Source organism: Spermophilus citellus (genome assembly GCF_964194105.1).
Source record: "Spermophilus citellus genome assembly, chromosome: 3".
Lineage (NCBI taxonomy): Eukaryota > Metazoa > Chordata > Mammalia > Rodentia > Sciuridae > Spermophilus > Spermophilus citellus.
In genome coordinates, this window is record NC_138184.1 from 231,222,905 (window position 1) to 231,245,835 (window position 22,931).

The window sequence follows — 22,931 nt, forward strand, 5'->3', positions numbered from 1 at the left end:
TCTTCTCTGGAAGCTGCCCTTGTTAGTGCGGGTCCTCTTTATGCCACTTGGAGTTCTAGACTGACCTTGAAGCTCCTCGTGGCCATCGCTGCACCCCCATATGCTGGGGGTCCCCTGACTGCCCTCCATACCTTGGGTGCTCTGTGATTGTTTATTAAGAGCCAATCTCTGCTGGGTGCCGGAGCGCCTGCCTGTGTTCCCAACAACTCAGCAGGTTGAGGCAGGAGGGCCCCGAGGTCACGGCCAGCCTGGGCAACTTGGCAAGTGCCTGTCTCAGAACCAGAATGAAAAGAGCTGGGGTGTGGCTCCGTGGGGGGGCCTTGCCCAGCACTGACACGTGCGACAGGGACAAAGAGCTGGCTCTCTAGGGTTGTCCTGCCTGCGACTGTGGCCGGTCCCTAGGTGGGTTTCCCTTCCTTGTCTGAGGCCCCTGAGTCTCCCTGGGCAGGGGTCAGTGTTCCACCTTAACTTTCCAGCATGGACCCTTGGGCCCTGTGGGCAGGATGGTCTGCCTTTCTTCTGCCAGCTGGTGGGATGCGCCCCAGCTGGCAGGGCTCACAGATGGTTAGGATTTAGGAATTTTGTAGACTGGCTTTTGGATAGTTGCTCATTAAAAACTAATGTTTATGTTAACTGATAAGTTAGAGCAAATGCCCAGGGTCATGGAGAAGGACTTGCTGCCCATAGCACACAGAAGCCAGAATCAGGCACCAGGTGTCTGCAAAGAGGGAAAGCTTCACTGTGCAGCGCACCGCGAGGAGGCGGGCAGCCAGGCGCTCCTGCTCCCTGGCCTGGGTGCGCAGCTCACCAGAGGGCAGGGAGCTGCTATGGGCGAAGGCTGCGTGTCTCTCCTGAGGGGAGGCAGCTTCTGCCTGGGGGGGTCCTGAGCTGTGACGTCACTGACCAGAATGAGTGGGCTTCTAATCCTCACGTCCATGGCTGGAAGGCCGGTCCCAACTGCTAGGGTCCTGGTGAGAGGCCCGGAGGGTTTTCCTGGAAGACAGCTTGAGGACCTTGTTGTTGAAGGGCCTTTTCGAAACCTGGTCACTTCCCCTTCTTGGCAGGGTGGGGATGGGACCAGGGCCTGGGCCTGTAGGCGAGTGCCCTACCACTGAGCCGCACCCCCAGCCCATTTTATTTTTTGATCAAGTCCACCAGGCTGGCCTGGAACCTGTGATCCTCTCCTCGGCCCCCTCGAGTGGCCACTGTTTTGAGTGACTTGCCACTGTGTCCAGTGGTGTCTGCTCCTCCTGGGGTGCCACTGCTCGCCTTGACCCCTGAGGCCACTCACAGAGGTGTTCTAATCTCCGTCGGAGGCAGACAGTCAGGATGGGGCTACGCTGAAGGTGTGGTCCGTATTCCCATGGGAACTCTGTGGCCAAGGGAAGGAGCTCCATGGCTCTCAGAGCCACCTTGTGCCAGCACCAGGGCCACAGAGGTGCTGTCGGGCCTGCTTACCTCCGAGGGAGGTGGCATGAGCTCCGGTGTGCTTTTTCAGAGCACCTGAAGCTGTGCACTGGCTCCAGGCCCCCACCCTGGGGTGCATTGGATGCTCCTCCCACATGGCCAGGGGCCTCTGCAGAGGGCACCCTAGGAGGTCTTTCTTTAGGGCTCCACCACACACTAGGCGTCTTAAAACAGAAAGCGTTGATGATTGACAGCAGGAGCAGGTCTCGCACTCCCCCTCCACTCACAGCCCTGCCCCCAAGGGGCTTCACTGTGCTGCTGGTGGGTCCAGCACAGCCGGCCAGCAGCGTGCCCACGCAGGAAGAGCACACGCCTTAATCCTGGCAGGCTGCAGACTCGGGGAGGGACCCACGAGGGGAAAGGACTGGAAGCCTGTTGTGACAGAGGCCAGCTGCTTAGGACAGGCCCCAGACAAATGGGGCCCAGCACTCCCTGGAGTATGTGTGTGGGTGCTATCAGGAATGGTCTGATTTGGGATCCACCTGCTCCCTGACCTAATTTCCCAAATTGTCAAGAAGGAAAGAGCCTGAGCCATACCCGATGGTGCCTCCCCTGGGACCTGGCGCTGTCCCCAGGGTGTGTTCCTGTGAGATGTGTGTACCCGTGTGGACCACTGAGCTCAGAGGCCGTCCCCAGGTGGGCAGAGCCGGGGAGGGGGAGCAGTCCTGAGGGCCGGCCGGCCAGGTAGGTGTCAGGGCCTAGGAGTAGTGCATCGTGACCAAGTCAGGCCACTCCAACCTGGCCATCCGAATGTTCAGTATCTTAGGACACACAGATGGACGGGGAAAACCTTGCTCTCCCTCCCAAATAAAGACAATGCAGTGTCAAGTTAGCAGTTTAATTATGACACAATTAAATGTATTTATAGATCTCACACTGGAGGATTTCCTTTGAAACATGAGAAGGTAGAAATTACAGGTAGGCCTATGCTTCTATATTCAGATAACGTCATTTCTAGTAATCATTATTTAAATTCCAGATAGCGAGAGATGATTTTGGAAGAGAGAAGACAGATTAAACAGATACACGACACCATGGAAAGACAGAACATGATTTTGGCATCTCTCTCCCCGTATGGTGGCCCTGCTCACCATGTGCCCGAGACCCTCCATCAGAGCTGGTGGTGGGACACGCCAAACGGGCTCTTTTCACACTTAGCCCACGAATGGATCTGCAGCGACTGCGACACCTCTGTGCCCTCCTGGACGCTAGCCTTCTGAGGTTAGTGAAGTGGACTTTCCTGTTTCTGGCAGGAGGAGGTAAATCTGATGCTCAGATGTTATTTTGGCAAATCCGAATTATCTAGAAAATGAGGGTTTCCTTAAGCAATCCCAGGAGGACCAGAGGCTTCGGGTTTCATCCTCCAGGGGTCTGTCCCTAGAGATGGGGCCGGGCTCACAGGCTCTCTGCACCTGCTCTTCCCCGGGGTGGGGGCTTTGGATGTTCCCTGGGGCCACCTGTGCGGGACAGAGCTGAGTGCTTGGGGACCTGGCGCCTATTAAATGCCTACATTTGTTCTGACTGTGGTTCTCTCCTAGGAAAGTTCACTGGGGGCATCTGTTTTTGACATTTAAAACGTGTCTCCAGCTGGGCTGTTCCCTGGCTTGGCAGACGGAGGTGGTCATGGGAGGTCCTGGCCTCAGGAGGCCGCCTCTGCCCTGGGAAAGTATCTACCAGGAGCCCCACTTTCTGTGCTTGGGGTAAGGGGTGGCTGGCAAGGCCGCCCACAGTGCCCAGGGGGTGTGTAGGCACAGGCCCAGAGGCCACAATGAGGTCTCTCATCTCCCCAAAGCTGCAGGACAAGGGCAGATGGTCTTAGAGAGAGAGGAGCCGGGCCTCTGCTGGGACCTGTGGGCTCCTGGTCCTCCGGCCTCCCACCCTCCTCCAGCGTGTGGGTCTCAGCACATTCCCTTCCTGCAGACCACAGTGACGATCGGGTCGCGGTGTCATGGTTGTGACATCGCTGGCAATGAGAACGTGAATGCGTGCTCTAGGAAGGAGCACCCGGAGCGTGAGAACAGGGGCACCGAACCTGCCCCTCCCCAGCTAGATGCTCCCACAAATCTCCACGTTTGGTTCCATGAAACAACACATTTAGCCGCAGACCGCGCCGTAGTGTGGGAGTTGGGTGGCCCCGTAACTATGTGGTCACCACAGAAGACCTGCAGAGCCGTGCTCCTGTGGCACTCCTGGGGGGCTCCTGGGGCGGGCTGTGCGCCTACTGGGGAAGGGCCTTCAGGATGGCGTTCACCTCCTCTGCCACAGCGGTCAGCGCAAACTCAAACTGCTCCTGCGGAGGGGACGAGATGCGGGAGGAGACTGGGTGAGAGGGCTCCTTCCTACTCAGTGCAAGCCCCAGAGTTAGTTTGCAGACACTGTTTAGGGAAAAAGAACGGTCCCAGGTTTCAGTGGGAGCAACCAGAGCTCTGGGTTTGTGACGGACATGGCTGGGGCTCAGGGACTTCTGCAGAGGCTCACTCAGGCCGCAGAGGACAGCCTGGTGCTCCACACAGGTGTCAGCAGGTGGGCACACCCTGGGACAGTCCTGACCAAACAGCCCCAAGCTGATCACCAGGGAACAGGAAGAGCCCAGGCAGCTGGGTCCCACACAGGACACGGCCCCACTTGTCCCTAACTGCCCTGCTTGCAGGAGATGGGGTGAGAAGGATTTGGGAGGCCATCCTGGACAGGCTCTGCTCCAGAGAAAGGCTCTGGTAGGCACAGGTGTGATCCCTCCAGCCCCTGGTCACTCAGGGGCGTGGATCTGTGCTGACCTCCTGGTTTTGGTGGGATGATCTACGGTGTTGACATCTGGGGAAGCCTGGGGAAGGGTGCCTGGGGTCATCTGTGTTAGTTCTGCATTTTTCTTTTGCAAGTATAAAATAATAATAATTTAAAAACCCAAACTAAGAAAACATCGAGTGTAACTTCCAAAGCCCTTTCACGATAACCATGGAAGACTTTGGTGGTATCTCTGCATGCCACAGAGAGCAAGCGAGACCCACGCGGCTCGGCTCTGCCCACCGGGCCATCCGTGTCCGGCTCCCTAGCCGGGGTCAGCGTGGAAGTACCCGCCTTGGGGGGCAGAGGCCAGAGCGAGGACCGGCAGCCTTAGTGGGAAGGTCTTGGCTGGGGTGCGACCCCGAGTCCTCTGGTTCTGCTGGGAAGTCCTCTTTGTGGGAGAGGTTAATGAACGTTGCCTCGGAGCCTGGGTCGGCTCTGACAGTGCAGGACGGCCCCGCGCTCCATGAGGCCATCTTAAGAGACCTCTCCCAGTCAAGGCTGCCGCTCCGACCGCACAGGCCTTCAGTTGTCCAGCTTCTTATCCTAACATCTGGATGGAGAGCAGGACTTGGGAACTGGCCGCTCAGGGAACAATTAGACCCAGCCACCAGCCAGGGACCCAGGGACCTAGGCCCCACCCAAGTGTGCTCTGGCCAGCCTACCCTGTGGTGTCCGGTCCAGCAAGGAGCCTTCTTTCTTTCTTTCTTTTCTTTTTCATTTTTTGTGGGGTGCCAGGGCCTCGCTCACACTAGGCAAACACCCCACCACTGAGCTACACCCCCAGCTCCACTCAGGTCTTTATTAAACTAAAATCCTGTAGTTGAGGAAAGTAATTTTGCAAGGGCATCTTTTAAAAACCCATGCCCCTGGAGTGGGCCCTGGTGGTATCTGGGTCAGGGGCACACAGAGAAGGCAGAGAGCCCGTGTGTAGTGGCCTAGGTGTGTCTGTGGCCAGCCACGCGGGGCCTGGCTGCTAGGGGGCGGAGAGCACACCCACCTCTTTTCTAGCTGTTTCTAGCTCTGGCCAACCACGGCTAAAGAGCTCCTGTCCACCCTGGGGTCGCAACCTGGGCCTTTGGATAAGTCTGAGCTGCTTCGGGGTGTCCCAGGAGGTCTGCACACCCTGGAAACACTGAGATGAATGTGCTCTGTGGCCCCCACGTGGCACAGCTGAGGTGGAGGAGGTGTGCATGTGGAGGTGGGGTGAGCTCAGGACCCCACACCCAAGGGTCCTGGGTTGCGATTGCTCCACCCCGCCCCCCCAGTTCCCACCACCTGGGACTTGTCAGCATCTATTGCTTCAGGAGGAGCCAGTGAGCCCTCAGGAAGTCCTGGCAGCCCTTGCCCATGCTGTGGACACGCTCAGTCAGAGCAGAGGGTTGCATGTGGCTGATATTAAACCAGGCCTGATCCCCGCTCCTCTGAGGAGAACAGCCGCAGAGGGACACTGTCAATATCTCAAGTCCCCGAGGGCCGGCTGACAGTACCTTTGTCTGGACCATGCCTGGTCTCTGGTCCCTCAAGTGCTCCAGGGTCGCGGCGATATCAATCTCCTTAGCACCTGCAACAAACCACAAATTGGGCTGAGTCCAGAGCCAGGATAATCCATGCCGCATCTGTCAATCTCCGGCTATCAGGTTCCCTTTGGGCAAAGAGGCCAATTGAAAATTATTACACTCATCCCTCAGCCGCTTGGCAGGCAGCTGCGATCCCAGCGTTCATATAGAGAAATAAGGCGAGGGCAGCTTTCATTAGCATTAATTCAAGAAAGCGGGCTGAGAGCTGTGTTAAGTGCCTGTGCGGGTACTTATCGACAGCCAGCCGCCACGGGCCGAGGTGTCGCCGGCCTCTCTGGTGGCGTTGAGAGGACCCTGGTCAGAGGAAGCCGCGCGCGTATGTGCTTTGATTTTGATTCCATAGGATGATTTTCCTTTTAGAAAAGATCCGTCAGACCAACCTTTTCTACCTTAGTGCCGGCTTTTGAGAGAGCTCTCCAGAGCTGAAGGAAGGGTGGCACCGCCGTGGCCGTGTGCTCAGGTGGGGCTCGGGGCCGCGCCTGTCCTAAGGCGGGTGTCGCTGGGTGCACACAGATGCTACCCAACTCTAAGTTCAACCTGAGTGTTTTCCACGCACACTCCTGCTTCCCAGTGTGTAAGGCTTCCTGAAGGACAGACAACCTCGGGACGGATCCCAGCCCCTCAAGCTTGCTTTGGTTTAGACGGGAGACCCTCGTGGCACAGAGCAGGGCGGGAACCAGGAGCAGGGGCCCTGAAGTGGGCAGGGAGCCACCATGGGAACCCCACACAAGAGCCAGGAGTTCAGGGGCCGCGAGTGACCCCAGTGGGGAGCTGTGGCCGCCTGCTACCTGAGGTCGGGGCTAGGGTCACGGCCCCTGGCAGCTGCGAGCAGGGGAACCAAAGAGACCCTGTGCAACCCAGGCTTGTTGGGACCAGCACCGAAACCCTGGAGAGCGTCACCAGAACTGGCAGCTTGCCCCCCATGCCCGTCAGGAGCCTGGATCCACATGGCGAGGCCACATGGAGGGACTCCTGTGGCTCTGCTGTGACTGCGCTGCCGCAGGGATCAGCTGCCGTGGCTGTGGGACCGGGGGCTGAGTGACAGTGGCCTGCACATCACCTTCAGGGAGGAAGGCCAGAGTCCCTTGCCGCAGGCAACCAGAGAACAGGGGGGTGGGCCAGAGGCCTGTGAGGAGAGGAATTCCAGCCCAGGTCCTGCTGCTCGAAGGGACACAGGGCAAGAGCAGGGACAGCCCCGCCCGCCTGGGCCGGGCACCCTTGGAGGCAGACAAGTCCTGTGCTCTGTGCCCCGGGTTTCTCCAGCCTCCCTGAGCAGCCAGCACCGGCTGCGGGGTCCACGAATACGAGCGTCCACCAGCTTCCACGCTGCAGCTGTCCCAGCAGGACAGGGCTCCGCGGGGAAGCCGGCCCCTGGCAGGGTGGGTCTCGCTGCCACTCACTCAGTGTGAGCAAGTCGACGTCACGACCAGTCCAAGCCACCCAAAGTACACAGACAACACAGTCTCCGCACAGGGAGCCCCACAGCTGCCCCTCGCCCTCCCCAGCTGACCACACAGCACCAGCAGGCGTTCACACCTGGGGACTGGCCGCCAGCACACCACGGGCCCGATAGGGAGAGTCACACTGGAGAGAGTAGCAGGGTGGAGCCTGGTGCAAAACCCAGGGCCCTCCCTGAGCTGCGCGGGCCCTGCATGGAGCATTCTACTGGGTGGGAAGCTGAGTTTAAAAGACCAAGTTCACGCAGATTGGTCCTGAGTGCTGAAAAGGCCACTGGTCTCTAAACTTTTGCTGAGGTGCAGTGGGCTCTGCCTCCCATGCTGCAGAGCCAACTGCTGTGGGGCAGGGGGTTGGCAGCCAGCCCTCCCTCCAGAATGGGCAGTTAGGGCGCCAGGAGACGTCCCGGTGACTCACGGTGTGCGTAGGCGCACTGCCATTACATGGGTTCCAGGAACAAAGTCCTCCGTGAAGAACCAGGTCCTCAGCTGTGCTCGGGGCTGGCTTCCAGCCTCTACAGTGGCCACTCAGCCCCTGACCCACGGGCCTGAAGTTCGGGAGACGGAGGAGTGCTGTGAACTGTCCCACCTGACCGGAAACCTGAGGTCTTCCAAAGCCTGAGGTTGAGGGGCTCGTCTGGGACAGACTTGAGACAAATCACTGGTGGACCTGGTCACTGCTGGTGACCATGGAGGACATTCTCGTGAAGGCTACAGTTGAAACCCCTAGTTCTACTACCTTGGGGCACTTTTGTTTTTGAGGGCAAGTGAGAGAAGGAAGAGCCGACCTTGTGAGGTCACCTGGATGGGACACCAGAGTCCCTGAGCCTGAAACCACGCCTGAGTGGTGGGGGAAGTTAGGTCAGTGCTGAAAATGAGCCAAGCACAGCAATGAGGACGCAGATTTGTTGAGTAAAGCCAGCTGTCTGAGAGATGTCCTCTAGCACAGCAGAGTGAGGAGCCATGGGTTAGGTGCAGGGTGAGGGAGGAGCTTCAGTAGGTCCCACAGCACAACCCCAGGGACGCCCGGCCCTCGGGGAGCCACTCTGGGCAGGCCCCTGCCCCGCTGTCCAGCTCTGGACCACCAAGAGACCCTGTGCCACCAGAGTGGCAGGGCTGAGGCAGAAGGGCGGGCCTGTGGCCTGGCCACTCCAGGAAGGTGGTTCAGAGCGCTCTAGGAGCGCCTTGGTGTGCCTCCAAGAGAGTCCTGTCCTGGGAAGCCCATTAGGTAGCACACACAGGTGCTGCCAGCCAATGCACTGTCCCCGGGAGCACAGGAGCAGCCCAGGACCTGGGCACTCCAGGGTCCCCAGGCGGGAGGCAAGACAGGGATCTTAGCCACGAGCGGGACTCTGGGTGCAAGTCCACAGGAAAAACCGGCACCCTTCTGAGGGCACCAAGGCTTCGCCCCTCTGGGGACAGGTTGGGTCTGGGCCATGTCTCCAGGGATGGGACAGCAGTGTGGGCGCCAGGCCTCCTGCCAAGACCTGGGCGCCGTGTGCACTGGGCCGCACTCTCCTGCCTGGCTTGCTTCCTTTCTGCCCTGACGCCCATCCTCTCCGCCGCCCGCATGCTCTGCTGCACCTAAGTGGCTGCTGGGGAGCCGTCCAGGGCTGCTCTCACTCGATTCCCAGTTTCCAGAGCTCGCCGGTGCAGACGTTTACGCATTGGTTAAATATATTTTTAAGACAGCAGAGGTTTTTCAGCTTTAGATAAAACCATTATCCAATAAGCAATAAACATTAAAATAACATTAGTATTAAAGTATTAAAACTATTTTTTACCAGGAAAGAATCAATTTGGAGTTAAGGAAACCACATAAATATGACCCTGGTGTGTCTTTAAGAGGTTGCTTTGATTTCTCCTGGAGTGGGTTATGGCCGAGGGTGGCCCCTCTCTGTCCAGGTGGGGGAGTGTGCTGGGGCCCTGCGGTCACTCCTCAGCACGCCCAGGAGGGATTGCTTAATAAGCCCAGATTCGTTTCATTGCAGATCTCAGACCCATGGGTCTGCAGACTGGGACTGCCAAGCATTCCCTTTCCTTGAAAGTACAAAGGACACTATGTATCAAATGTCCACCAAGAAGGCCTGCATTTTGCTTCAGTAAATGTTCCTGGTTCCACCTTCTGGACCAACTGAGCAAACCTTCTTTCCTCACTGCAGGCATTTGAAGGAGATAATGGTGATTATTCTGACCCCAAAAGAAACCAGTTGGAAGAGCTCCTACCTCCCAGGAGGCCAGCAGAGTGTCTCCTGTGTCCAGTCTGGGATTGTCTTGTTCTCTGTTGCTTGGAGCTGGGTTCCCAGGGGCTGAACCCTGAAGGTCAAGACACCTGGCAGAGCCAGACTGGCACTGAGCTGGGTGAGGGCCACACAGCTGGGTGAGGGCCACACCTCCTGTTCAGCAAGACAAACCCTGGCTGCAGGTGACAGGAGTCAGGGACACTCTGCCTCCACCAAGGTAGCCCTGACACTCGCCAAGCCAAGCCGCAGTGCTGCCTGCTGGGACCAGCCACACACATGTGTATGCACACACATCCACGCACACACCTGCATCCATCACACCCAGACACACACATGTACACCCCCCCCACACCTGTATCCATCACACCCCCATAACATGCACACCCCCACACACACCTGCACCCCTCACACCCATATAACGTACACACTCATGCCACACCTGCACCCCTCACACCCATATAACGTGCACACTCATGCACACACCTGCACACATCACACCCAGATACACCCACATAACATGCACACCCACGCACACACCTGTACCCATCACACCCATTAATGTGCACACTCACACGCATACCTAGACACACAGGCACCCATCATTCCTAGACACACAGGCCTACCCATGCAAATACATGCACCCATCACACCCAGACACATACCTGCATACCCACATACACACCTGTACCCCATCACACCCAGATGCACACATGCACACCCACGCACACCTGCACCCATCACACCCAGACAAATGCACACACTTGCACCCCTCACACACACACAAAGCACACCCACACACAACCTGTACCCCATCACACCCACACACATGCACCCCCATGCACACACCTACACCCATCACACCTAGATACATTGCACACACCCACGCACACACCTGCACCCATCACACACAAACACACACACACACCCACACACACACCTGCACCCATCATACCCAGACACATACGTGCACACTCATGCACACATCTGCACCCCCATCACACAGACACACATGCATACCCCCCCACACCTGTACCTATCACACCCAGACACACACATGCACACCCATGCACACACCTACACCCATCACACCTAGATACATTGCACACACCCACGCACACACCTGCACCCATCACACACAAACACACACACACACCCACACACACACCTGCACCCATCATACCCAGACACATACGTGCACACTCATGCACACATCTGCACCCCCATCACACAGACACACATGCATACCCCCCCACACCCGTACCTATCACACCCAGACACACACATGCACACCCATGCACACACCTACACCCATCACACCTAGATACATTGCACACACCCACGCACACACCTGCACCCATCACACACAAACACACACACACACCTGCACCCATCATACCCAGACACATACATGCACACTCATGCACACATCTGCACCCCCATCACACAGACACACATGCATACCCCCCCACACCTGTACCTATCACACCCAGACACACACATGCACACCCATGCACACACCTACACCCCATCACACTCAGACACACACATGCACATCCACACACCCGCATCTCTACCCCATCACCCCCAGACACATGCACATACACCCATGCACACACCTGTACCCATCACACCCAGACACATGCACATACACCCATGCACACACCTGCACCCATCACATCCAGACACACACGTGCACACCCACGTACACACCTGCACCCATCACTCCCAGATGCACAAGTGTACACCCATATATACCCTACACTCATGCCACATACACACCATATGAACACACCACACCCCCACATCACATGCACGCACTCACCTCCATGCCCCACCCCTCACATCTCTCACACACACACTCTGTTCTGGGATTTCTGTTTTTACTTCACACTTTTCTGAATGACTCTAGCTAAAGACTTATGGAAATTATAAGAAGCCTTTTTGCTGACCTAGATAAATTATAATCTCCTTTTTGCAACATTTTGTGGGATCAAAGGAGACCCCTTGGCTCCATGTTCCCTTGAAAATCAAGTGTATCATACAAGACAAACCAGACACCATGTTCTTTCCTTTTGAAAAAAATTCTAAATCATCTGGAGAAAGTAGGGTGCTTACAAGTCTTTGTAAAAATATAAACAAACAAGATGTAGGACTCTGCTCTAAGTCTCATCCCGGGGTGCCCAGAAGGACCGGAGCTGTGGGCAGCATCTTGATGGTCTGACTTCTGGACCATCCAACAAGACTGCGCAGACGCCACGGCATGGACTCGCACACGGAGTTCTGCCTACATAAGCTGATGTGAGGATTAGTGGCTCCAAGTGACAGAGGTGTCCCCAGCGGTGGCTCTGCCTAGGGCAACACCGACCCCCGGAGCATTCTCTTGCTAATGGCCCCAGAATCCTCCTTAATCCTACACAGTCCACGATGTGCCACCACTGCTGCCCGAGAGCGGGGTGAGGGCCATGTGGACGTTTCCTGTCCCAGGAGTGGGGTCCCTCTAGGATGACACACTGCCCGGAAGGAGGCCTTGGGTGGGAGGGTGGGCAGTTCTTTGGTGTCTGCTTTTGGGAGCTGCCCAGGCCTCTGCGTGGGACCTCTTGCACCAGAAGGGGCAGCCAGGGTGGGAGGCTTTGCTGCGGGGTGGACGAGACAAGCAAGGGAAGGGCAGGTGAGTAGGGGCCGGCGGGGCGAGGACGGGCAGGGACACCGAGGCTGCCCTGCAGGGAGGAGAGAGGGAGAGGGAGCAGGTGCCCCCAGGCGGAGAGAGAAGGGCCCGAAACACAAGAAAGACCTGCTGGAGGGGGCGGGGTGGGAGGCCTGGGGGCAGCACCTGCCCCCCACCCCCTGGCTGGCGAGAGTGGTCTCCGCTTCCCCAGGGATGGCAGAACCTGCTGCACGGACTCGGGAACCTCAGAGTGACCCATTGGGCTGCCCTCCTGCAGGAGGCCACTGTTCCCCCCGCCACGCTCCCAGGGCCACTGGCCTGGCGGGCCTCGAGCACTGGGCTTCTCAGGGCCTTTGAGGTCTCTCTGTGGCAGGGGGAGGCACAGAGAGGAGGCCCTGTGGCGTGGCAGAGAGCCAGACCTGCCAGTGTCCACAGTCCTGCTGGAGCCCGCAGGACGTGGAGGGGACAGATCAGACGTGGACGACTGTGAGGTGACGTTCACCCCTCGCAGCAGGAGGCCCGGCCCCCTGGGACGGGGTGCTGCTGCAGGATGTTGAGCTGAACCCCAGGGAAGGGTACTCTCCTGTCCTGTTAGGGAGTGACCGCAGAGTCCGCGGCCTGTGGCCAGCCACGGCCCAGCCGCACCACGCCTGTGGCTGGGCTCACACCTATGTGCGCTGCCCGCTGCCCTGGGGACATACCCAGTGCCCAGGTGCCAGGTGGCTTCGGGACCGTGGCGTTCCACAACCTGGGACGCACCAGAAGCTCAGAGTCCCCGTCCCTCGTCCCGCCCCCACACTCCACAGAGAGGTCCCTGGGCCGGGAGGATGGCACTGTCACCCGAAGACAGCGTAAGGCCCTGGCCTCTGTGGTCCTCGGCACCTGTGCTCATGGCGCGAGGGCGGCCTTGGCCCCCTGCCCAGCCCGTCCACGGTGGGCCACGCTCTGTGCAGGCCCTGCCTTCCCGCCCATGTGCCGCACCTCCACGGGGGGGTCTGGCCTGCTCCTCCCGGGGGTCCTCAGCTTCCACCCCTCCCTGCCCCTGCCGGCCAGTTCCACCCACACGGCTGGGGCGTCTCACTTCCGGTGACCATGGCTGCCAACACTCGGGGACACTAGCTGGCCTGTCACTCAGGCCTTCAGTTTCTTCTTCCCTGTGGTTTTCGCCACAGCCCAAGATGACCCTCATCTGACCCCCCTCTGTCCCTGGGATATGCTGCTGCCTGCACCTCTACAGTTTGACGCAAAGGTCTTACTGTCCACCTCCCTCCCTCCTGGGCGCTGGCCCATCTGCAGACACACCAGGGCTCTGGGTCTGACCTTGGCCATCTGGGGGGCTTTGGGCAAGTCCCTAAACCTCTGGGGATCTGCTCTAATAAATGAGTCCCCAGGTCCCCTTCTGTCCCATGAGCACAGGTCTGTGGACTGTCACCAGCTCTGGGGAGCGGGTGGCCCCTGGCATTCTGGTCAGTGTCTTCTGGAGCTGCAAGCTATAGCTGTAGAAGCCATGGACATGACAGAGGGTGAAGTCCGGGAGGATGGGGCCCCTTCTGGTTTGCTCACTGAGTCCCAGATACTGTGCCTGCCAAGTATGGGTGTCCTGCCAACAGGCTGCCCGTGGGAGGCTGGCTCTGCCTCCCTGTGGCCCACTGGAGGGCACCTTCACGGCTCGGCACGTTTCCAGAGGAGGAAAAGGGGTGTGAGATGGCTGTGAGGGGCAGCAGGACTCCCTGAGGAGGGCAGGAGGGGCTGGGGTGCATTCCAGCCCTGGGGCACATGTGCAAGGGCCCTGTGCTCTCACCGAAGGAACCAGCAAGGCCCGAGAGTGGCACAGGGATAGGCATCCGAGGTTTCCTGTGGACTCCCAGATGAGGGCAGACTGGGAGGGGGACAGGAGGCAGAGAGGCCAGCCCAGAGGCCACTGCACTGAGACGGGGCTGGGCTCAGAGAGACCACAGGGTGATCTCTTCACGATACTCTCCCAGCAGCACGGGCAGCAGGACCTGTGCTGTGGTGGACGGTGCTCTGTGCACTGCTCAACATGGCAGCATGGCTGCCCAGCGAGGATGTGACCAGCACGTCTGAGGACAGTTCTTTTTCAATTTTACTTAACTTTAATTAAACACGGTAACCACACAGGCCACTGTATTGGGCAGCACAGCTCTGAACAGGTGTTAGTTTTAGAAAGTTCAATGAGCCATAAAATGTCATCTGAGAAAGACCTGGTGTTGTCACAGGCAGCCACGGAGGAACCCCAGCCACCAGCCAGGCAGTGCTGGGCCACAGCCGCTTGCCTCCTCCGCTCCGAACTCTCTCATTCCCTCTGGGGCCGCTGTCCCCATTCTGCTCAGACCTGCCACCAAAAGGTTACGTCTCTTATGAGAAAATATCTCCAGGACCTTGGATTTGGCAGACTTCTTGGGTATGAGCCCGAACACAGACATAAAAGGCAGAGACAAACCAGAGACTTTTGTGCAACAAAAGACACTTCCAGAAGGGTGAGGGCTGCCCACTGCCCACGGGTGGTAGGTCCGAGACGGAGGATGCACAGAACGTCAGGACTCCTCAACCCATGACCACCGCGCACGGCCCACCCCCCCGGACTCAGCAGAACTTCCTCTAAAGTTGATGCCCACAGTCCAAAGTCAGAGGAGATGCTCAGCGCCCCGGTCAGCAGGCAAAGGAGAGCAAGGCCACAAGGAGATGCCACTTCTCACCCATGAGGGCGTGAAGTGTTCTCACTAAACAGTGAGAACAGCCGGCCTTGGAGGAGAGTGGTGAGGTGTCCCTCAGTTGGACAGACAGCCGTCCAATCTTGCAGTCCTCTCCTGGGCCTATGCCGTGCACACCTTCCCAGCAGCCCGCTCACATGCCCCAAACTGGAAATGACACAAATGTCCATCCGCAGATGGACCAAGTGGTCTAACATCTCTGTCACAAAAGGAAGGGGCCCTGGCAGAAGCCGCCTTGATGAGCCTCGGGGACCTTGGTGGGGTGATCAGTCAGTCACACAGGACAGATGCCACTCAAGTTCACTCAGGGGAGGCACCCGAGTGTGACATCCGCAGTACAGGGCAGCACAGGGCAGGGGCAGTGCAGACAGCTTGCTCCACGGGTCCCTCGGGGGCACAGGTGGGCTGGAAGCACCTGAGCCAGCCAAGGGCTGAGGGGGACCTGGCTGGGCAGGTGCTGGGACCGCCCCCTGCTGTGTGGCAGGTCATTGAGCAGACAGGCTTCAGCAACGGGTGGCACCGTTTCACAACCGATTCACAACGAGAGACAAGAAACGGAATTCCCAGTCTTTAGTCCCTGTCAAACAAAAGAATGGGCCTCCCTGCCACCACCCGCCTGGGGCCTTAGCCAGGGCCCAGTTCCCCAGAGCCTAGCCGTCTGCAGGTGGGCCCCGGGGAGAAAGGGCGAGTGCACAGCCGCCAGGCTCCACACGGGGGTTCCGTCTGCTCTGCCTCCCCACAGCCTCAGGCTGACCCAGCAACAAGCCTCTTGGACCCTTTGAAAAAGTGATGAATAGCAGAAAACTCTGGAGAGGAGATGTTAGGGACCAAGCAGAAGTGAAAAAGCAGGAGCTGGGCGCGTTCCCGCGTGAGAGCTAGCCCTTCAGCCAGAGGCAGCACTACCCGGGGAAAAATCCTGACCCCATCACGGGCTACACGCCGCCCCCCCCCACCCCACCCAGCTGCAACAGAAAAATGCGCAGAAGTGCTCACCCTTTACTTGTCCGCCACCATCAAGTGGACCAGGCCCTATTTACTTTGATTTCAAAGCGCATTATTGTCCACTTGCTAATAAACCAGACAGCAGAGAAAGAACTGAGTTATTCGTCAGGCCTCACGCAGGCCCTGGGCCTAATCCCTGAAAGGCCTGTGAACAAGGGCGCTGTGCTGCGGTGCAGCTGGGCGGCGCTGCAGGGCCGGGCGGCTGCACAGGAAAGCTGGGGAAGGCTTTCTTTGGTCCTGGTGCAATTCATTCCTTTTAAGACGGGGAAATGGGAAGAAAGGCTTCATGTCCAGGGTTTTGGGCCTTTGATCATTTGATGAAGGCTGGGACGGCAACGTGGGCCTCCAGCTTCTCAGGCCAGACAAAGACGGCCCTGGCCGCACAGGACAAAACCCCCTGTGGCCTCTCGGGGTGGCGCCTGGGAAAGGCCCACCTCAGCTGGTGAGGGGCCGCCTGCCCTTTGATCTCTCCAGAGACCAGGGCGGCCCAGGTCAGGGGATTTCACACCGTACACACCCCCGCCAGAGAAGGGGAGCAGGTCAGGGAGAGGGCGGGCCACCAAGCTCAGAGCCAGCTGGGAGCCTGCCCCCTTCGGCCAGTTCCACATGGCTGGCTTGCATTGTTGAGAACTGCGTCCACGCTTCAAATGGAATTTGACATTACAGGCCACAGCGGAGCCGGCAAATGGCGCGCCAGGGTGCCGGACAATGGTGGGCCCCGCCCCAGCAGCGGAACCTACTGCCTTGCTTGCCCTCCAGGAGGTGAACTGGCTGCTGAAGGTCCAGGCTGCTGGCATGGATGGCCACCAGGCTGCCCAGCACAGGCCGGCCTCCTTGGCACCTGCTCAGGCTCCCGCGGTTTGGACTAGCAAATTTCCACTTGGGATGAGTGTTTACAGAGGGCTGTAAGGCGTTGCTCAGTAGGGTGGCCTGCGTTCTGCGGGAGCTGCTCTGGGGTGATGGGAGGGAAATGTGTGTGTTCCTGAGAGAGAAGGCAGGCTGGGTGGTAAGGGCAGAAATAAACATTGTTGATACCCCTGAGCGCCAAGAACTGCAAATTTGTAAAGGAAAAGTTATTGAATGACTCAGCTGGATGAATGGGTAAGAAAAAAATGAAAAAGGAACTGAACTTTTGACTAAAAAGGTGAGGATCACGTTACATCTTAAAACCAACACACCACTGCGGAGCCGGAGCGTCTGCATCTTGACCTGGGTGCTTCCACGGCACCGCCAGCCGACGAGTCAGGTGCCAGCTGGTACTGGGTGTCCAGAAGCCGGGCTCACCCTCTCCAGGGCTGCAGAGCAAAACTGAGCCAGCTGGGTGCCCTGCAGGGCGTGGCTCAGCCCTGGGGGGGGGCAATGTGGGGTCCAGAGACCCTGCCCAGCGCGCAGTCCCGTTGTGCCTGGGTCTTGTCTTAGCATGTCTTAAGCCTGGGCTAAAGATGGGCTCTATGTCTTTTCTTTCTTTTTGGCCAATGAAGATAGAGTAAGGAAAACGCCTACTTAACACTAATAGTGGAAACTAACTTCCACTGTCAAGATCTGCTCTGATGGCTGGGTGAAGGTGAAGAATGGCATGTTCCGGGAGGCAGAGGCTCCGTCCTCGTGTCTGCCCATACGTATACATGTGTGTGTGCATATGTGCGCGTTATCAGACGATGACTTGCTCACAGCTCAACAGAGGCTACAAAACGCCACCCGTCTCTTTGCCAGGTCCCACGGGAAGCTAACGGGCACCACGAGAACAGCACAGTCCTTCCAACCCCAAGCAGCACTGCATGGAGGAGGCGCGTGCTCACTGGCTCCTTGGTGATGCCTCCTGCCTGGGCCTGGGCAGGGGGCCTCTCATGGGTCTCCTCTCTGGAGATCGCCTGGCAAGTGCCAGACCAGTTCCACCCCTCCTTCCCCTGTAACTGAGCCCCAGGGAAAGATCACCACGGGCACGCCAGCCACAGGTGTCGCTGCACCCCTGCCTTGACTGCAGTGTCCAGGGGTCCCCCATAGACAGTGCTCCCCTTCTTGGAGGACAAAGAGCCATTGAACAATGTTAAGAGTATTGGGGGGCTGGGGAAGCAGCACAGTGGAGGGGCCTGTCTAGGTGTGCAAGGCTCTGGGTTCCACCCCAACACCCCAAAACAAAAACCCAACCCTCAAGACTGGTTCCTTTGAGATAAGGTGGCTGGCACTGGTGACATCACTACCAGACTAGTAGGGCGACTCTAGTAGGAGACCTGAGCCACACTGTGAGCCACACTGTGGTCACCCTAGGCTGTCCAGCTTGCTGCAGCATTTAAAGACCCGGGATTGCCCTCTTCTGGTCCTAATGTTGCATCGGGGTGTGTGCGATTGATTCTTATCAGACCTACTATGTGCTCAGCACATTCAGGCTGACAGCAGAGCAGGAACCTCAGAAATAAACCACGCTGCAAATAGCCTTCCTGTGATTCAGGGAAGGGACAATCGGCTGATTCTCTCCAAGGCCTCCTGTGAATAGCACCCCCCGGGTTGCCATGGCAACGCCATCCCATCTCTGAGCCACAACAAAGCAGCCAGACTGGCAGTCTCACCTTTGGCCATCTTATTGAGAACCATGTCAATCAGGACGTAGGTCCCACTCCGGCCTGCACCATCGCTGTCAACAGAAGGAGAGAGAATGAGGTGCTGCCTGTCCGATGACCCATGCACCGCAAAGCTAGCAGCGCTGTCTCCTCTATGTTCAAGTGCTTGGGGAAGGGAAGGGGGCTGCGAATTAGAGGGGAGGAGGGGAGGAGGAGGGGGAGGGGGAGGCGGGCAGGGGGAGGGGGAGGGGGAGGGGGAAGAGCTGCTGGGGCAGAAGGCGGGGCAGGAGCAGCCCTGGAGAGGGAGCCTGGGATTAGCCACTTGGTACACATTTGTGCCTTTCAAGACTTCTCCCCCCTCTCTTTGGCCAGAGGTGGGGTAGAGTTTGTCAGAAATGAAACAAAACAAAATGAAGAGGCAGTGCCTGTGTTGGAGGGGATGGGTTTACATCCAGAGCATCTGGGGCACTGCCCCACCTTGCAGGCCTGGCCTGGGCTGGGCTCTCCGGCCGCCCTCTTGCCGCAGAAACACACGTTTCATTTGTTACTTAATCACATTCTTTAAAAAGTGCTCTCATTTCATCTCTTCCTCATCCCACCAGCTAAAATTGGAATATTTACCATCTGGACTAGCGTTGTAAAAATGTCTTGAATCATGTTTTAACAACAGCAAATTGAAAAAAGAAAAAGAAAAGTTTCTTTGCTGGGAGGAAAGTGGCCCTGCTGCCGTCCCCTCCTCACAGGGAATATGTGGGCAGTTGCCCTCTGACCAGCATGGCCACCAGTGCGGACGCAGTAGATGCTCTCCGACCAAACGGCCACTGACAGTGGAGGACGCTTCTCATCCGCAGGCTCGGACAGTCATTGTGACCGCAGGGCTCTGTGGTGGCGGCGTCCGCCGCTGCGGGCAGTCTTCACAGTGGAGCACCCCGTCTGGCGTCGGCAAGTGGCTGGGACAGCCGCAGGGGAGAGATGGACCTTCGCACAAGCTTCACACGCAGTAGACACAGCAGCCCAGGCTGTGGCAGGCCTCAGGTGGCCACAGGTGACCAGTGATGTGCCCCTCAGAGCGCACAGGCCGCAGACTCACTCTGCCAACCTCTCCACGGGGGAGGCTGGCGCAGAGCCCTCCCTGCTCCCAGGGGGACCTCTGGAGCCACACACTCTTGCCTCTCCTCTGAACTGCAGATTTGGTCCTTGATCTTTGGGGACAGATCTTCTTTTTATTCCACAGAAAGGAATGTTCAGTGAGATGGCTTTAGAAATCAGAGTTTGAGGTCTTCACCAAAACCAGTTGCACGTGGAGTCTGGCAGGGGCAGAACCCTCGCTGAACTTTCTCTGGCTGGATCTGTTCCAGCTGGTGGGGGGTCTGACCTACTCAAGGGCATGGTCACTGGAATATTGCCCAAGGGCCCAGATTCTTGCAATAAGTGAGAGGTGGACATGTCTTTTGTAGGACAGGACTTGTCCCTGCTCATGACTGCCCTGGGCACTTCTCACAAAGGGCCCAAACCTCTCAGGGCAAGACAATGCCACTCACTAAAAACCCACCAAAAATGTTGTCTCAGTGGCAACATGACAATTTAAGAAAAAATAATGTGGGCAGGACACCGACATTTGGAAATTATGGTACACAGCATAGAGCTTGCTAGAAAGAAGACACGTCAGGCAGCTAGGTGGGTTCAGAGATGCACACCCGGCCTCACTCAGCCAGAGGCACAGTGGATGATGCTTATAGCTCTGGTTTCCCTTAGGAATACCAGCAAGATGTACTCATCGAGCAATTAGAAAGTCCAGCCTCCGTATGGAGTGCACCAGTTACTTTTTGAAATAGCAACACTTACTGATCCAGGTTAAAAGTCGTACTTGCCTGCAGTGAACAATGATTGGACAAGAACGGCCCCTGTAGCACTTGTTTACTTTTCTGAAATAAAAAGAGATATAAAAATTATAGTGATACACTAAGACTCTGCTATTCAAAACAACCAATCACCAAAGCAGAAAGTCCATATCATTGATATCATTTTAAAATAGTCTGTTGGACAAAGAAAATTAAAAATGACACATATCAGTTTAAAGATTTTTCCTTTCAACATAAACTCGTTGAACAGAGCTTTGAAAACAATTCTCAATCCTGACCCCCTTTCCAGGTACAAGCGCCTGGGAGGGTCCTGCCCTGGCTCTCGCCCTCCCATGGGGCCTCCTCCCCCTTCTCCTCAACTTCGGGGGGGTCTGACCTCCGCGTGACACGGTGTCTTGATGTTCCACTAAGACGGGGGGGGGGGGGTTGCAAGTCATGCTCAGGATTTCTCACAGCCTGTACATCCTATCGGAATGTGATATTACCAGATGGTCTGAAAGAAGCATCCAAAGATCCTATCTGACCTCTGGGTTTCAGGTAAGTATATCTAAATGACGGAGAAATCACCATGGAGTCCAGACAGTCTTTTCCATTTTTATAAATTTGAATATGTATAAAAATAGCTCCATCCATTGTGCAGCTTTTAGATTAGAAGTTATGGAAATTAATAATGAGAATATATTTAAGATTTCATTAACTAACCTTTGTCCAAATCAGAGGGCTGACTTAAAATTGACGATATAAGATTCTAGGGTTTTTTGTTTTTAAATTCAGTGAAACAAGGAAACATGTTCACATATTTCTTACTTGAGAAAATTAAAGACAGGATCTCAGTTTATCGGAAGGGAAAAATGGATGAAGGGATGTTTCTAGAATGTACTGCATGAACTCAAACAATGTAAGACTAAAGAAAAATGACAGTACAGAAAAAATGTTTTCCCCTTGAACCAGAAATGGGAAAATCACTTTCTTTGCAAAGGCTTGCCTGTGGAGCAGCAGGGTGGCCAGCTGGAGGTGGAAATTCAATCGACGGCTGCCACAGAGCACCGGGTGGAGGGAGGGAGGTGAGTGCCGGCAACTGGCACTGAGTAGAGACTTCAATACCAGGCAGCCCCGCCACCAGAGGGTTCCTTTTTCCTACTTCCTCCACAGAGTAATAGGACGAGGTACTTCTGACGGGAGTCGGAGCCCCCAACCTGGACAGCGTAAGGCGAGTTGAGGGGGCAGGCTGCAGAGCCTAGATGAGATGCGCCCACCTGCAGATAGGTCGTGTTCAAAGCCCGTTCAGAGCACTTGATCTCGGCTGCTCTCTAGCCTGTGGAAATGGGCAGCATCTTCGTGCTGGTGGACCACCCAGAGAAGCCTTGAAAAAGGGAGGGCTTGGAGCGTGTAAGGCAAGCCAGCACTCTGGTGGTCAGGTCCTTCCTGCAGGGGCCCTTCCTGGCTTTGTACCCTGTGATGGTAAGGCTGGGGAGGTGACAAGTAAGAACGAAGCCACTGTGATCAATAGCACGTGCATGCCAGAACACCTCCAAGTTCTTCACCTTTGGAGACTAGACTGAGAGACAGAGCCATGTGGACCTGCTGCTAAAATCTTCCACTGCTGATGTGGCTGTAAAGATGTCACAAGTGTCAGCTCTGAGAAAGCAAGTTCTGGCCCCAGACATGCACTCAAAAAGAGGAATGTGAAGCTCACAGCTCATGAGAACTGTGCATGGGGCTGCGCATGGCTGGAATGTACAGGGCCCTGGGCTGCACCCCCGGCAGAAAAAAGACTGTGTACACGTGCCCATGTAGGCATGTGCGTATGCATCTGAGTATGTGTGCACAACATGTGCACACACGTGTGTATATGTGTGCACATGCCCATGTGCACGTGTACATGTATGTGTACTCAGCCAGAGTGTGCATGCATGTATGTACACACATGCATGTGTGTATGTATGTACCTGTGAGGATGTGTGCATGCATGTGTGTACAGAAGCACGTGCACAGGTTTGCACACACACATGAATGCATATGGGCCCACAAGTAGGTATGTACGTATATGTAGGTGTATGCACATCCGTGTATATATGCACACATATGAGCATGTGTGTGTGCAGGTGTGTATATGTATGTGTGCATGTGAGTACATGTGCATGCATGTGTGTGTGTGCATGCATAGCATCAAGCAAGATCAACTATCAGCCCTCTTTGGGGCTTCACTTTTAAAGTCTTTTCTCCCTCAGACAAATTTCTCAGTGCTGCCTCTGGCTAATGTGAAGGCCTCAGCTCCACACCTGCCGGACCTTCTGCTCTATTCCAAGCTGGGCCACTGCTTATAAGATGAAACACACTGCTCCATCAACAGGTTCTCTCACTCTGTCCTGATTGGGTCAAGCACAAAGAGAGGCTCGTTAAAAACAAGAGCCTGACACTAGGGCCTTCTGCAGCTGTGTGGGGTAAGGATGTGGGTCTGGGGGCCAGCAGCCATTTGCATCTGCTCAGCTGCCTGTCTGGCAGAGTGCTTCTGCCCTGGCTGGGTGAGGGGCACGTGAGTAGAGCCGGAGGACGGGCCATGAGGCAGCGTCTCTCTTCTCCACCT

The 22,931-nt window shown here is 56.7% G+C and overlaps 1 protein-coding gene across 1 annotated transcript in view; it reads right to left on the reverse strand.

The window, feature by feature from the left end:
- Positions 1-2,363: 2,363 nt before the first annotated feature.
- Positions 2,364-22,931, reverse strand: part of PTPRN2 (protein tyrosine phosphatase receptor type N2) — a 944,635-nt gene continuing 924,067 nt past the window's right edge. The window contains exons 20-23 of the mRNA XM_081285260.1: positions 20,354-20,407; positions 18,492-18,556; positions 5,739-5,812; positions 2,364-3,757 (exon numbers count right to left, since the gene is read on the reverse strand). Of these exons, the coding sequence (XP_081141386.1) occupies positions 3,686-3,757; positions 5,739-5,812; positions 18,492-18,556; positions 20,354-20,407 (265 nt within the window). The 3' untranslated portion in view covers positions 2,364-3,685. The remainder of the gene's footprint in view (positions 3,758-5,738; positions 5,813-18,491; positions 18,557-20,353; positions 20,408-22,931) is intronic.